The sequence below is a fragment of the Lepidothrix coronata genome, unplaced genomic scaffold, assembly GCF_001604755.1.
Source record: "Lepidothrix coronata isolate B3197 unplaced genomic scaffold, Lepidothrix_coronata-1.0 Scaffold7, whole genome shotgun sequence".
In the NCBI taxonomy this organism is placed as follows: domain Eukaryota; kingdom Metazoa; phylum Chordata; class Aves; order Passeriformes; family Pipridae; genus Lepidothrix; species Lepidothrix coronata.
In genome coordinates, this window is record NW_016690187.1 from 6,709,467 (window position 1) to 6,722,349 (window position 12,883).

General features: G+C 37.1%; 1 protein-coding gene across 8 annotated transcripts in view; it reads left to right on the forward strand.

Annotated features, from left to right (window-relative positions):
* ZNF385B (zinc finger protein 385B) overlaps positions 1–12,883 on the forward strand; it is a 167,146-nt gene that overhangs the window by 60,794 nt on the left and 93,469 nt on the right. The window contains exons 1-2 of one of the 8 annotated variants that reach the window (XM_017838890.1): positions 2,147–2,208; positions 5,337–5,486. The exons of 4 other annotated variants lie outside the window; for them this stretch is intronic. Coding sequence is in view for 3 of the 4 variants with exons in the window: in XM_017838851.1 (XP_017694340.1) it covers positions 2,346–2,361; positions 5,337–5,486 (166 nt within the window). In the remaining variant the exon portion in view is untranslated. Of the gene's footprint in view, positions 1–2,146; positions 2,362–5,336; positions 5,487–12,883 lie in introns of those variants that run through there. 3 more of the 8 variants (XM_017838851.1, XM_017838843.1, XM_017838875.1) reach the window with 3 other exon arrangements.

The window sequence follows — 12,883 nt, forward strand, 5'->3', positions numbered from 1 at the left end:
AAAGCAAACCAGAAGTTACATTGCAACCAGGGTAAATATTTGATTAAAAATGAACCAGTATGTAAGGCTGTGCTGTAGAGACGATTTATCCGTATCTGAAAAGAGCCCAGAAGGACAATCCTATTGATTTTATTCATATCTTGATGACCCTCTAGGTTGAGTTAATGGTTTCTAAACTCAGCTGAAGAGTTTGCAGGACAGTCCTGTTTGTCTCCAGTCAAGGAGAAAGAAAAATAGTGTAGAGCTGAAAGATGGACTCTTAAGATTTTGTTCAATCTCTAAATCTTTAATACGTATTTTAATTTGTATGGGTGTAGAGTCAGTGAAAACATTGTGTAATCTAGACAAAACTGAAATGTAGTTCATCTGTGTTAAATTATGTATTTCTCTTATTTGGAAGTCATCTAGAATTACAATTGGCATCCTTATGTGTTCTCGAACCTCGCCGGAAGAGAAGAGAGCGAGCTCTCTTATCTATCACATTATGATAGAAATTGCCTGATAGAAATTCTCAAAGAAGCTGCAGTATGATGAGGATGGGGAAAAAACGAGTTGGATTTAACTGATATAAAAGCCAGGCAGTTTCTCACTGTGACACTCGTGGTGTGGCTTCTAAGGCAGCATATGTTTATGCATATCTTTGGATACATGCATCTAGTGAGGAAGCTGTTCTTTTGGGAAAGCAGGGCTGCAGAATCATCTGAGGATCATCTTTTGTGCCAGATCATTAATTGATTTTAAAATTGTCACAGCTTCTGTAAATCCAGACATAAAAGAAAGTATGCAGCATTTCACGTAGCTAATGCTAAGATACATCCTGATTTTCATTCCCAGATGGCATAGTGAACTTCACCTCCATACATAATGTTTTTAAAACTTGGATGCTCAGTGTTTTATAGATGAAGAGGTTGTTGCTCTCTCATAAATGTTAACTGTGAGAGCAGTCTGCATAAGATCAAGAGGCATCAAGGGATAATGTAATTGCAATTTTCCAAACAACTGGATCTGAATGAAGATTCATTATAAAAAAAAATAAGACAAAATAGATCTCACAGTTTCAGCATAATTAAGATTTTTGCCAGTGACTGTTATGGGAAAACTTTCTTAAATATTTTACCCTTAAACCTTTGAAAGATGTGATGTTAGATGAGCAAGATTTTAATTCTGCAACCACTTTATTAAGCAAAAGCAGCTCTGATTCCCAAACTTGTAACTGACAAAGAGGACCAGAGCTGTAATTACCATATTTAATTACCTTTTTTGTTTGGCTTTCCTAGTGGAAAGCTTCTTAAGTCAATCAAGATGAGGAGAAATTATGTTAAAGTGTAAAGTGTTTTGTTCTTACTAAAAAGTAAGAGAGAGGAAAAAAAACCAGAAACTGCTCCTACTAATACATAATTATATAAAATATATATGAAAAAGTAAAATTAGGTTTGAGCATTGCTTTTTATTGGATATGGATTTAAATTATGCAAATAAGTCTGCTCTTGGGAAATCACACATTAGTATTCTCTTCAGCAAGGTGGTTAAGCATGCCTAAGCATGTCCTCTGCTTTGCACAGGCAAGGAACAAAAAGGAAAACAACCCAGCAAACTTATAGAGGGTATAAAGGGGAAATAGGGCTTGTATTTTTAGTTATTTTTGGTTTAGTTCAAGTAAGTTTAATGATAAGTATAGAGGCTTCTCTATAAAATTTCTGTTTATTGTGAGCAGTATTAAAGCTCTATTTTAACAATGTTAACAAGTAAACACTTGACCTCTTACATGTTACTGAGTAGAGATCTTTTTCTGAAAGAGTCTTAGCAACACCCACTTGGTTAATTTCTGAGCAGCAAGCTATGTCTGTGTTTTAAGGTAGATTCTTGTATTAGTGAGGTAGTCTCTCATTTCCTGAAGCAGTATCTTCTAGCACAAGTGTTTTTTAATGCCTTTTTTTTTTATTTCATTTAAGTGCCAGTGCTAGCTCTCAACTGCACAATAAAGAGCTAAACCCAGTTGTAGACGTCTTGGAGAGTTGACTGTGATTTTATTATGGTCTGTCTTTTTATGATGTTACTTTATCTTAACATGTAACAGAGAGGAAATGATTTAAGTAAATCAGTAACTGATATTGCATAATGAACTTCACATGAAGTAAGGTAGGGAAGAGGAAAGAACTCATGTCAGAATAGTGCAATAGACTGAAAATTGATAATAGCTTTTTTCTGGTGAGTTAGATTTCTTCTGGATAGACAATACAAAAATGGGAGCTACAAGATGAGTAAAGCATTTGGGTTTTGATCTTCTGTTTCTAAAACTAAAGACCACATGTCATAATAAGACGCTAATCTTATGCAGAGTGATAATGAGGCCATTCCCAGGTGAGTATTACTGTCTATTCTGCTGCAAAAAGTACTTTGTCTGAGGAAGACGAGCACAGAGCATACAATGTGAAGTGCTAGCACAGCTAGTTATAATACAAGAGTACTTTCTTGTTAATATTATATGAGAGAAAGTAAAACCTGACAAATTACACTGGGGTTTTTTGTGTGTTTCCCCTTACGTTTCAGCATATGAAGACATGAAATTCCTGTTTTATATTCACCTTTCCAAACCCTGATGATATGTGTAATAATTTTATTTTAATACAGAAATTGATTTCCTATGTCCCTTTCATACTGCAGCTTCAGAGACTACATGGAGCGATGCAAGTCTTTAAAAAGCCTCTTAGCTGAATCACTCTTGAAATTTTTATATCTTGAGAATTTTGTCTCAGCATTTTGAGTTATGATCATTTAGTAATAAGAACAATAGTTTTTCCATCTCTCAGAATTCTCTACGAAGAATGAACTCATTTCACATACTCTACAGGGTAGCTGGCCAGTAGTGGTATAGATGGCTACTTTTCCTTATAGATTGATTTTATGAGTATAGATTTAATGAAATTTCTTAATGTTATTTTTATGCTCTAGAATTGTATATATAGATCTCCTATCTGTTATTAGATAAATCTGTTGATCTTTGATGGACTGTGCTATATATAGTGTCTGTGAACTGGAACTGGCTTAAGCAACAAACACTGCACAAGCGGAATTGCAGAAATCATCACTGAATTTCAGTGGTTATTTTGAAAAAGGGTGAACAAGAGAGAAGTTATCTGATATTATTGTGTTATGTTAATTTAACATTCTTATAACACACTTTTTTACTACATCTTTTTATTGTGAGTCTTTTGACATCATCAGCATATGTGTGCATACTTATAGCCTTTATCACAATATATTCTTGCAAAGCTGGTTAATTGTAGTATTGGAGAACAGTCCAGGTTGTAAGGGATCTTGAAAGACCATCTAGTCCAAGCTTTCCTGGGAAGGGGAGCCTAGATGAGATTGTCTAGCATCTTGTCCAGACCTTGAAAACCCCCATTGATGAGGACTCCACCATGTCCCTGGGGAGGTTGTTCCACTGAATGATTTATCTCAATAATTTTTTCTCATGCCAAGATGACACCTCTCCCAGTGTAGGTTGTACTCCTTGCACCTTGTCTTCACCATGTGGTTCCTCATGAAGAGAGAGCCTCCATCCTCTTTGTGACTGTCCTTTAAGTACTGATGAGTTCCCCCCAAAGCCTTCTCTTTTCCAGGGAGAAGGGGCCCAAGTCCTTCAGTTTTTCCTCATAAGGCAGATTCTCCAGGCATTTGATCACTTTCAAGGGCTTTATTTGGACCTCTCCAGTCTGTCCACATCTTTCTTGATTTGTTGGGTCCAGAACTGTAGACAGTAGTCTGGGTGCAGCCTAACAAGCACTAAGTAGATTGGGATGATCATCTTTCTCTCTCTGCTTATAAAGACCCTGTGGATCAAGGATTAAAGATTAATCTTAATTAAGATTAAAATTATTTTTGTTTCATACTGAGATTTCAAAGTGATTGAAATGACCAGGGTTTGTTATACTGTTTGTATGTTATGTTTGTTATGCAATCTCTCTGTGTTTGGATTCATGGCCAGTAGTGTCAGACATGTTTCCTATTTTATTCTGTTCTTTATATGTGAATATAAATATATATGAATATATTTGTGAATATAATGAATATGTGAAGTTGCAAAAGATATATTTCGGTGCTAGTCTTCATGTCACTGGTCAGCCTTCATAAATGAAAGTAGAAGGTTATATGAAGGATTGTGACAAAGATGCTCTGACTCTTCTTTGCCTCTCAAGTTTCAGTCTAGATCCAAATCTGGCTCTGGTAAGGAACCCTTGTCTCATTAGTCAGTTTTTCTCTTGTCAGGAGCCAGCAATGCTGACTGAAACAAATTAACAGGAACTGTTTGGAAGGGACAGACAGAAGAGTGCTTGTGTGACTGTTCAGAGATGTTCAAGAAAAGAATTGAGTTACATTTCTGCTCATTTCTTAATGTGGAAATATTAATATTTCATGGTTCTGTGGCTGACAATCTTTCATGTTTATTTACATTGATGGCAGACAATTGCTTGGCTGAAGGTTCAGTTTATTGCCAAAGACACTAGAAATTTTCTGTAAGGGTCCTTTTCTAGATTCAGGAGGTACATCTTTCTCATGATGTATTTGGGAATGGCTGCCCTGTGCAGGTTAAACCACTAAAGAGAGAATATGGTCTGGGACAAGATGGATATTGGTCTGTATTCTTCTCATCGGTTTTGAATGATGTAAAATTCCTGTCTTGTAGTATTTGACATTAAGTTAATTACACGGGGCTTTTCCTTTCTGTGAGTTACCTTTTATGTGAAACCTATGCTTCTTTCTAAAGCAGTTATTTTCTCATATATAACATATATTTGATGATTTGAGATGCCAAAGGAATCACTCATTTACCTGTATGTGTGGTGTTTTCTGTAGAAGTCCAGTCGGTTTTACTCTTTCTCAAAATTCCTTCTAAGGAGTAAATTTTTTGAAGAAAATTCTTAAAGATGTTATTTTTTAGCTAAATAATATGAAATGGAGAAGAGGAAACCTAAGTTTAAGTTATTCTAAGATCAGCCATTTCTTTTCCTCTTCTACTAAGTCTACTTAACCACCTTGTACCCATTAAATTTTCCTCTGAAACTTGTGAAATGAAAGAAGATATCTGACATGCTCAGTAGACCAATGGGTGTGGAGATGTAGAAATATGTGCAAATACAGAAATAGTAAAATAATACCCTGATTAAATTATTGCAGATACGTTGGGAGTGGGCGAGATTGTTTCTCACCCTGCCTCCTCCCTAGTGAAGACACTTGTTAAGGTTGTTTTAACCAGCAATACTGTAGTGCAGGCAACAAACTCAAGCTACCCCATTAATCTACCAAGACAATACAGATATTTCTGTATATTGCAGGAGGAGGTCAAAATGACATTAAAATACAGTCCACCATTATTCATCTGCCTTTAAAACGAGACAGTGCGATCCAGCCTTGCAGGCTGCTCTGTGCAGCTGTATTTCTAGATGCTCATCATGTCTGCAGAGCACCTGAGGGGAACATCCCAGGTAAGTAGAAACCCAGCAAAGTAGTGACCTGGAGTAGTGCAGATCACTGAGTTGCAGGTAGCTGCTACACCAGTCAGCTGGTTTGGAGAAACAAGAAGCAGATGACTTTTCTATCCCAAGTTCATTGACTAAAACCACGCTTAACTTCTTCACGAGCCTGACCTGAAGGAAGATGTAAAGACATGTGAATGAAGGGCTTTAATGTCACTCAGTTGGATTTGCAGGCAGGTGTTGGCTTCATCTGCTGCCTGGTAGGTCTTTTACAGGTCATGTAGTCTCATTTTCACTAACGTGATGGTCCTAATATGTGATAATTGATTTCCTTTGGAGCACTGGGGGTGGGTGTAAAAGCATTTTTCTCCACTGTGATCCTATCAAATGATTGCTGCTACCCTGAGGATTTTTGGAATGGTTTATACGAACATTATGGACATAAGTCCGTATTAAAAAAAAAAAAAGAGGAGGGAAAGGAATTACATAATTTATGTAATTTAATATTTTATTTATACAATCAATTATTATATAATTTGTTGCTAAAGGAGACATAGAAGTGATCTTATTGTAATTTTAAATATATTGATAGTCATTATGATATAACTTACCTTTCCCAGATGTTTAGTATGATTCTACAGCTGTCAAAATGAGCAGACTTCAAAAACTGACTCATTTACAGAAAGTGGTCTCTTGCTTAAGTCAATTAAAACTGCTTTTCTAAACTTTCAGCTTTCTATTTAAGAACACAACTATTGGGATTTTATTAAACTGGAAAATATTGAGTGATGTCCACTACTTTTTTTTGCTGAGCCCAGGAGGCCAGATATAACTTTGAAAAGTGAGAGACTCGGGAATAATTTGGTACAGTGGCAGAGATGACAAACCTTGAGATGAAATTTTGATTTATCCGGAGTACTTTTTCAAGGAAAGCGTAAAAAAAACTTTTATGTGTTCCATTAAATCATGTTTAAGTGCTGTTAGTTGCCAAAATGCTCAGTGGCTAAAGGGGATACTGGCTGTACTGCAAAGTTCATCTCATTCAGCTGCTTTTAGTTTGTCTTTTCCTGAATGCTTGTTATTCGATTTTCATTGTGTACTAATGCACAAAGCTTCCCTAGTGAACTGGCTTGCTTAATAAAATCTGTCTTGCAAGCAGGACAGATGTAAGCCTCATTCACTGGAGTAGGTCTTGCCTGTATTTTTTTTTAGGAAACGAGCCTGTCAGGGCAGACTGAATTAGGACTGTATAAGCAGGTGTGATTGCAGTCGTGGTTCTGTACCAGTTATTTAAAGAGAGCTTGGGTTGTGATTTCTTTTAAGGGTTTCTCAGACTTAAACTTGAGGTGAAGCTGAAGAATTGCAAGTCCCAGAAAGACAGCTGGCCTAGTTTCCCAAGGACACAGTATCTGCAGTTTCTTTTGGCTTCTGTACAATTTCAGAGGCTCAGTGCTTTGAGAAACTGGGTTGAGTGGCAGATAATAGTGAAATAGCCCTCAGGAATAATCATCAGATTAGGCTTAGTCAAATGGCTTTACACTTCTGATATTTTTGTTTAGTTAAGAATGCAATTAAAATAACCTAATTCGAATAAGATTTTTAAATGAAAAATGCCCGTGCATGTCTGTTTAAAAAAATACATTGTGAAGCTTATCTGTTTTCTGTATGACAATTAAAAACTCATTTATGTTTTTATGGGCATAAATCTGCATCCTGTCATGCAGTGCAATATGTTGGTACTTTGCCAAAAAGGTGACACACTGCAGTGCTATGAATCTGTTGAAGTCCAAACAAATTTGTCTCAAGAAAATCGTTGAAAATACATGCCATTCTGATTGAACAAATCAAAATTACTTCAATCTATTATTAATTAAATTAGGTTGCTTCAAAATTCATAGCAGATGCCTGGAATGACCTTACTTAATGCTCTCAGGGCTTTAAGTATCTTCAGAGAACTTGGATTAGCTGACTGAGTACACTGTTAAAGAAAGAATGTCCTATGTGAGCAAGTTGTCCCAAAGGGATAAAACTGCTACATCTCAAATGCCCTGAAGGAAATACATACCTAAATGCATGTGATAAAAGGCAGCTAAGGTATCAGATAAGAATCTTAGAGGTTCAAATTTCAAGATTAGTATTTTATCCAGATTGAGAAGTAGAGGATGTCATGTATACATTGCAAATATAACCTGTAAGGAATGCTTATAAAATATAACGTGGTTCACAGTTAATATTTCAAGATGAAGTAATTGATTTGAGATGTCACTGTGATTTTTGAGCTGTAGCAACATAACCTACACAATTCCTGTGATGCTTTTAGAACTGCTAGCTTTGGAAGCTGCAGAGCGAACTGATGGAATTTTCCATCAAAATGGTATAGGTGGAGGTCTGAGAGTGAAGCCACTGCTGCAGCACTGTTCCTGGAGTTGAGATGGATTGTTTTTCTTCTATCCAATGCATGGAAATTTTCAACCAAGCTTCTGTATATCTTGCACTTGTTCACACACAGCTTTGGGAGCATATGCTTATGTTTATAGTAGATATAAATACTTATGGAGTCTCAGAAATATTTGAATGACTGTGTGCATCTGTGAACCTGCGAACCTTTAGGGATGGATTTTAACAGGTGTAAATCTGCTTCTAATTCTGATGTGTCTGAACACATGCCATCTCTGCAAAGCCCATGTACACAATTCGATGACTTTGTAGAAAGAGAAGGCTGACTGCCAAGAAAAATTAACCCTGTGTCTTGTGTCACTTAAGCAGTTTAATTGGCTTTCACACCTAAGGCTGAAATAAAAATGAGCTACTGCTTGTCACCATGCTCTGAGAGACTGGTCTCGTTGTAGAGTAACAACATTCATCTGCTTCAGAAGAAATATATTATAGCAGACTGTGCCCTACTACACTGGAATTCAACTGCCTGACCAAAGAAACAAGCCCCCCGGTGCAGTGCAGAGCCCTGGATCAGCTTCTCACATGCATCTTCCATGTCCAAAATAATCCTGACGAGGATTCTTGTGTGCTGGGTGGTTCCATTCCTTACAGCTTTCTTCCTTCCCATAGTCTGCAACATAGTTATGGTGATGCAAGAGTGTACTTTCTTTCCAGCTGGCTCTGAAGTGGGTGTCACTGATCTGATGTTTTGCAGAAATACTGAAACCGAGACTCCAGGATTAGATATTGTGCAAACCTGGGGGGAGGGGAAAATGAAAAACAAAAAAAACAAACAACAAGAAAACAAGCAACTGAAAAACCCCCAGGTGCTAACTCAAGCAGCAACAAAAATGAAAAGGATTCGATGTGCAAGAAGAAAGAACAAAAGAGGAGAGGCCAGTATGATCATAATTATTATGCACAGTGGAGTGTGAATCAAATAAAGAAAGGATAGATGGAAGGACCAAGAAAAGAAAAACAGAGAAAGTGGTAAACAGAGGAAGGACTGAAGGGTAGGCAGCCTGGAGAATGTGCAATTCCTCTCTAACTTGAAGAGGCTGTGTGGGAGAAGACTGGAGCCAATACACAGTCCACAGAAGAACAGACATCTCACTTCACATTTACAGAGTGTGGGTATAAATCATGTTTCTTGGATTGTGCCAGTTAAGCAACTCAGCCCCCGAAGGCAGGAGACTTTCCTCAGCCTCAGTTTTATGGCTCTGGTTGAACACTGTTTTATACTTGAGTCCAGTTGAAAGCCCTGGGTTAGAGCTAGGCTGTACAGGCTTCCAGCCTTGAGTTTTATAAGAAGTGATTTCATCTGTAGGAGCTTCCTGTTGTGCCCTGCCATTAAATGAGAATGTCCATTCAGGGAGGGAGAAGGATGGTGGGGGATGTACCAAGTTAAAATATGAACAGAAAGAGGTATTAATATCTCAGATAAGTCTGCCAATAAGAGCTCCCTTATTAGCGAACCTGTGAGTCAGGGATGGTGTTCCTTGATATGGTTTAGTTTCTTTTCCTGTTTCTTCTTGCATCAGGATGCTACTCTTTTTGTAACCAAAAACTCAGACATCAGAAGGTAATTTGGGGCCATCACTAGGACAAATTTTAACAAGTCGCTGGCTCAGTGTTGTCATCAGCTCTGAGTACTATTTACAAAAAAGGCTTGTCCTGCCAAAAATGTGAGCTTCAGTTGATCAATGTATCATTATCTCCTTAAAAAGGAAAATGAAACAAATCAGTTCATCAGATGTTTTTTGTCTTTTCTATGTTGCTGTTTCTAATTTAGAAATTTGTTCTGAAACACTCCAGGGAGAGGGAGAAGGATAAAGGAATAATTTTTATGAAATGGCTCGTAAAATAGGGGATTAATGAAGTTTGAGATGTTAGCCGATATTATGATATACCTGGATGTGTCACTTATTTCTTAGGGCTCCATTTTCTAGAGCCATAAAAGTAAAACTGTCTTGATGCTTCCTGCCTACTTTTTGGATATTAGTCCTTGCAAAGAGTATGTATGTTTGCTGTTGGCTTTTATTTTTTTTTTTTTAATCAGTTCCTGAGGCTTTTAGTCATTTGAGGGATTTGAATATGTTTTCAAACTAAATAATGTCTCAGAAGGCTGTCTTAAAGTTGCTTTTTCACATTGGTGCTAATGCCTTTCTCATTTTTGTATCATTAATCTAACATTTTTGTGACTGTGACCTACTCTGCTTCCATTTATGTCATTTGAATTGACTTGCTAATGCCTATTATCCCTTAACAACAGAGAGAAGCATGCCGATTAAAAAAAAAGTTATCTATGTGGAACTTCTTATTGCTCCTCTACCACAGCCTTTATTGTATTTTCATACTTCTGGTGTCAAAAGAGTGGATTTCAAGTTAAAGACTTTTTTTCAAGGTATTCATGACATTGAAGTCAAATACTTTCCTTAGAAATCAGACAGTAGCTCTTACTGGTATAAACATATGCCACAATGTGCTCCCCTGCCCAAGATGTAGACAGTTCTTTCAGCAGCCTGAATCTGTGTCCTCTGCTCCCATTTCCTCTTCCCTTTTCCCCTGAAAGCGCTTATGCTTTTGTTTAAGCCCAAAAGTTTCCCTAGCCTGACCATGCAATACTTTGCACTAGAATTGGGGAATTTCTGGAGCATGTGTTGCCTCTTCCTCAGTGACAAAGTGCTTTGCAAATGGCATTGGACTGTTGAGCTTTTGAGGGATTTTTTTGTGTGTTTGGATTTTTTTTAATGGTCCGCCATGACTTTCAAAAAGAAAAAGAGATTTATATTTCAGGAGTAATGTCACTGGGATTTATCTGTTCTGATGGAATAACAGTTTTTCAGCTCCAGTTAAGATGTCTGAACTAAGAAAGATGATCAGAATAGAACATACTTAGTAGAGAAGATTTGTCATTATGAAGCAGGACATATCACATACTTTCTTTATAACTTCAGGAAATTCACAGATGCTTTAATTTACTTTACATAAAACTTGATGTACTTGCCATATGTATCTCTTTCTGGTATTGCTTACTTGAACTATAATCTCCCAGGTCAAGGATTCTTTCTTAACTTGTGTATGTTGAGCTCTTGGTACTGTGGAGCTTGATGCAATTTGACACCTCTCACCATTACTGTAATACACGTAGTCAGAAATAATCAGGGATCTTTTATATGGTTTTTAGACAAGCTTGCAGCTGCTTAAGCTCTCTGATTTCCCATTGTTCACATTATTTAGGAACTCTTTGTTGTTAATATTATGACAAATGCACATGTATTTGAACTTTGGAAGCAAAAACTGGCAGAGATACATATATATGTTTGTTAAGCTTTTGCCATTTCCAAATATATCATTTTTTCAATTATAAATTTATGTGAAGGCTATATAGAAATGCAATGAAAATGGCGTTTGAGAACTGAAAAGTTATAAGTCTTCCAGAATCTGTGCTCATGAAAAAGAGAAAGGGTTAAAGGTGCCTGATATACTGCCTGCGAAACATTCCTGTTCTCCAGTGTTTGGAGAAAACAGAAAAGTAAGGTTGTTGTTCTCTTTTTTCCAACTGCAGTAAAGTAGCTACTCACTGAGATGAATCCTAAAACAGTTGCTGTCATCTAGACCTTATAATGACAAATTCTTGGATCAAAATAGCAAGTGAGTTGGGGCAATGGTGATTAATGGCTTCAACAAAAATAGGTTTTGCTGTGCATTTATAGCTGGCATGTCACGCCTTTGATATTTGTTAGGACATTGAAGACTGCATACCTGTAGGACCTGTTGTGGTCCTTGAGGCTGCAGAAAGATTTATGAATTTGTCTGTGAAGATCTGTGTTCAGGGGGAGAATTAAACTGACACTAAGTTCTTACAGCTGCCCTGTTCCTTAAAATGACAAAGGTGCATGTCTTAAACGGCGTGACATCTGGTTGCTAAGTATGTGTTCCATGAAAGGGGAATACATTTGTCATCTCACCTGTGTCCTGGGAGGAGTTGTTTAAGTTAAAATGTCATCTTTGCGGGTGCAATGTAGGTCACCTCTCATGATGGAGTGTCACACCGAAGATCTAAGGAGCTGAAATGTAATGACATAATTATGTTTTCTTTTTCTGAATACCATAAACTGGAAGAGGAATACTGTTTATTTCATTTGGCATGCAACAGAATACGGAGTGCTAAGTTTAATGAGATGTATAGGCCCCTGTGAATATATGCATGTAAGTTTGATGCATCTGGGTGTAGATATACAGGCAAGTAGTAATAAGCGGAATTTGCTTCATGTAAGCACAAGTAACAAGATACCAGCATGAGCTGGTAGTTTCTAATAGTCCTTTTATGTGCATTTCAGGTACATGTTTGCCATGAGAGATCTGCCTTATCCATAAACCGGGGCAGAATGAAATGTTGTTTTCTAAATCCTCTTAGAGCAAAACTTAACAGTGAGGGCTGGATGACAGGAAAAAGAAGAGGTGTAATACATATATGTGCTTATGTGCTGGTGGGAGTTATGATTTAAGAGTTTGGGAGACTACAGTTGCTTGCCTCTGCTTTGAATCTGTGTCTGTATGTATTACAATTCACTGTAATTAACTTGATAAGCGGAAAAGACTCAGAGGAGAATAATTGAACTGCTTTGATTCAATGCTTTTCTATTCTGAGAAATTTCTAGAAAGCTCTGGGAGTTTGTCATGTTTTGTGAAATTTATCTACTGAGAAAGGGATTTGACTGTTACTCACTGGTCATATGCTTGACCACATCTTTTGCCTGTTCCTGTATGCCTGTATAGTAGGATCAGGTTGTTCTACCTCACTTCTAAGTTGTTTTTCTCCTTCAAACTGGGATGATTCTTAGGGATTGTATTAAGTGTTTTGTATTAAAATACTGTGGCCAGCAGATTCCCCAGCATGTTTGACATGTATTCAGAGGCTTCAGTATTCTCCTGACAAAGTTACCTCACCTTGGCTTTGATTACTG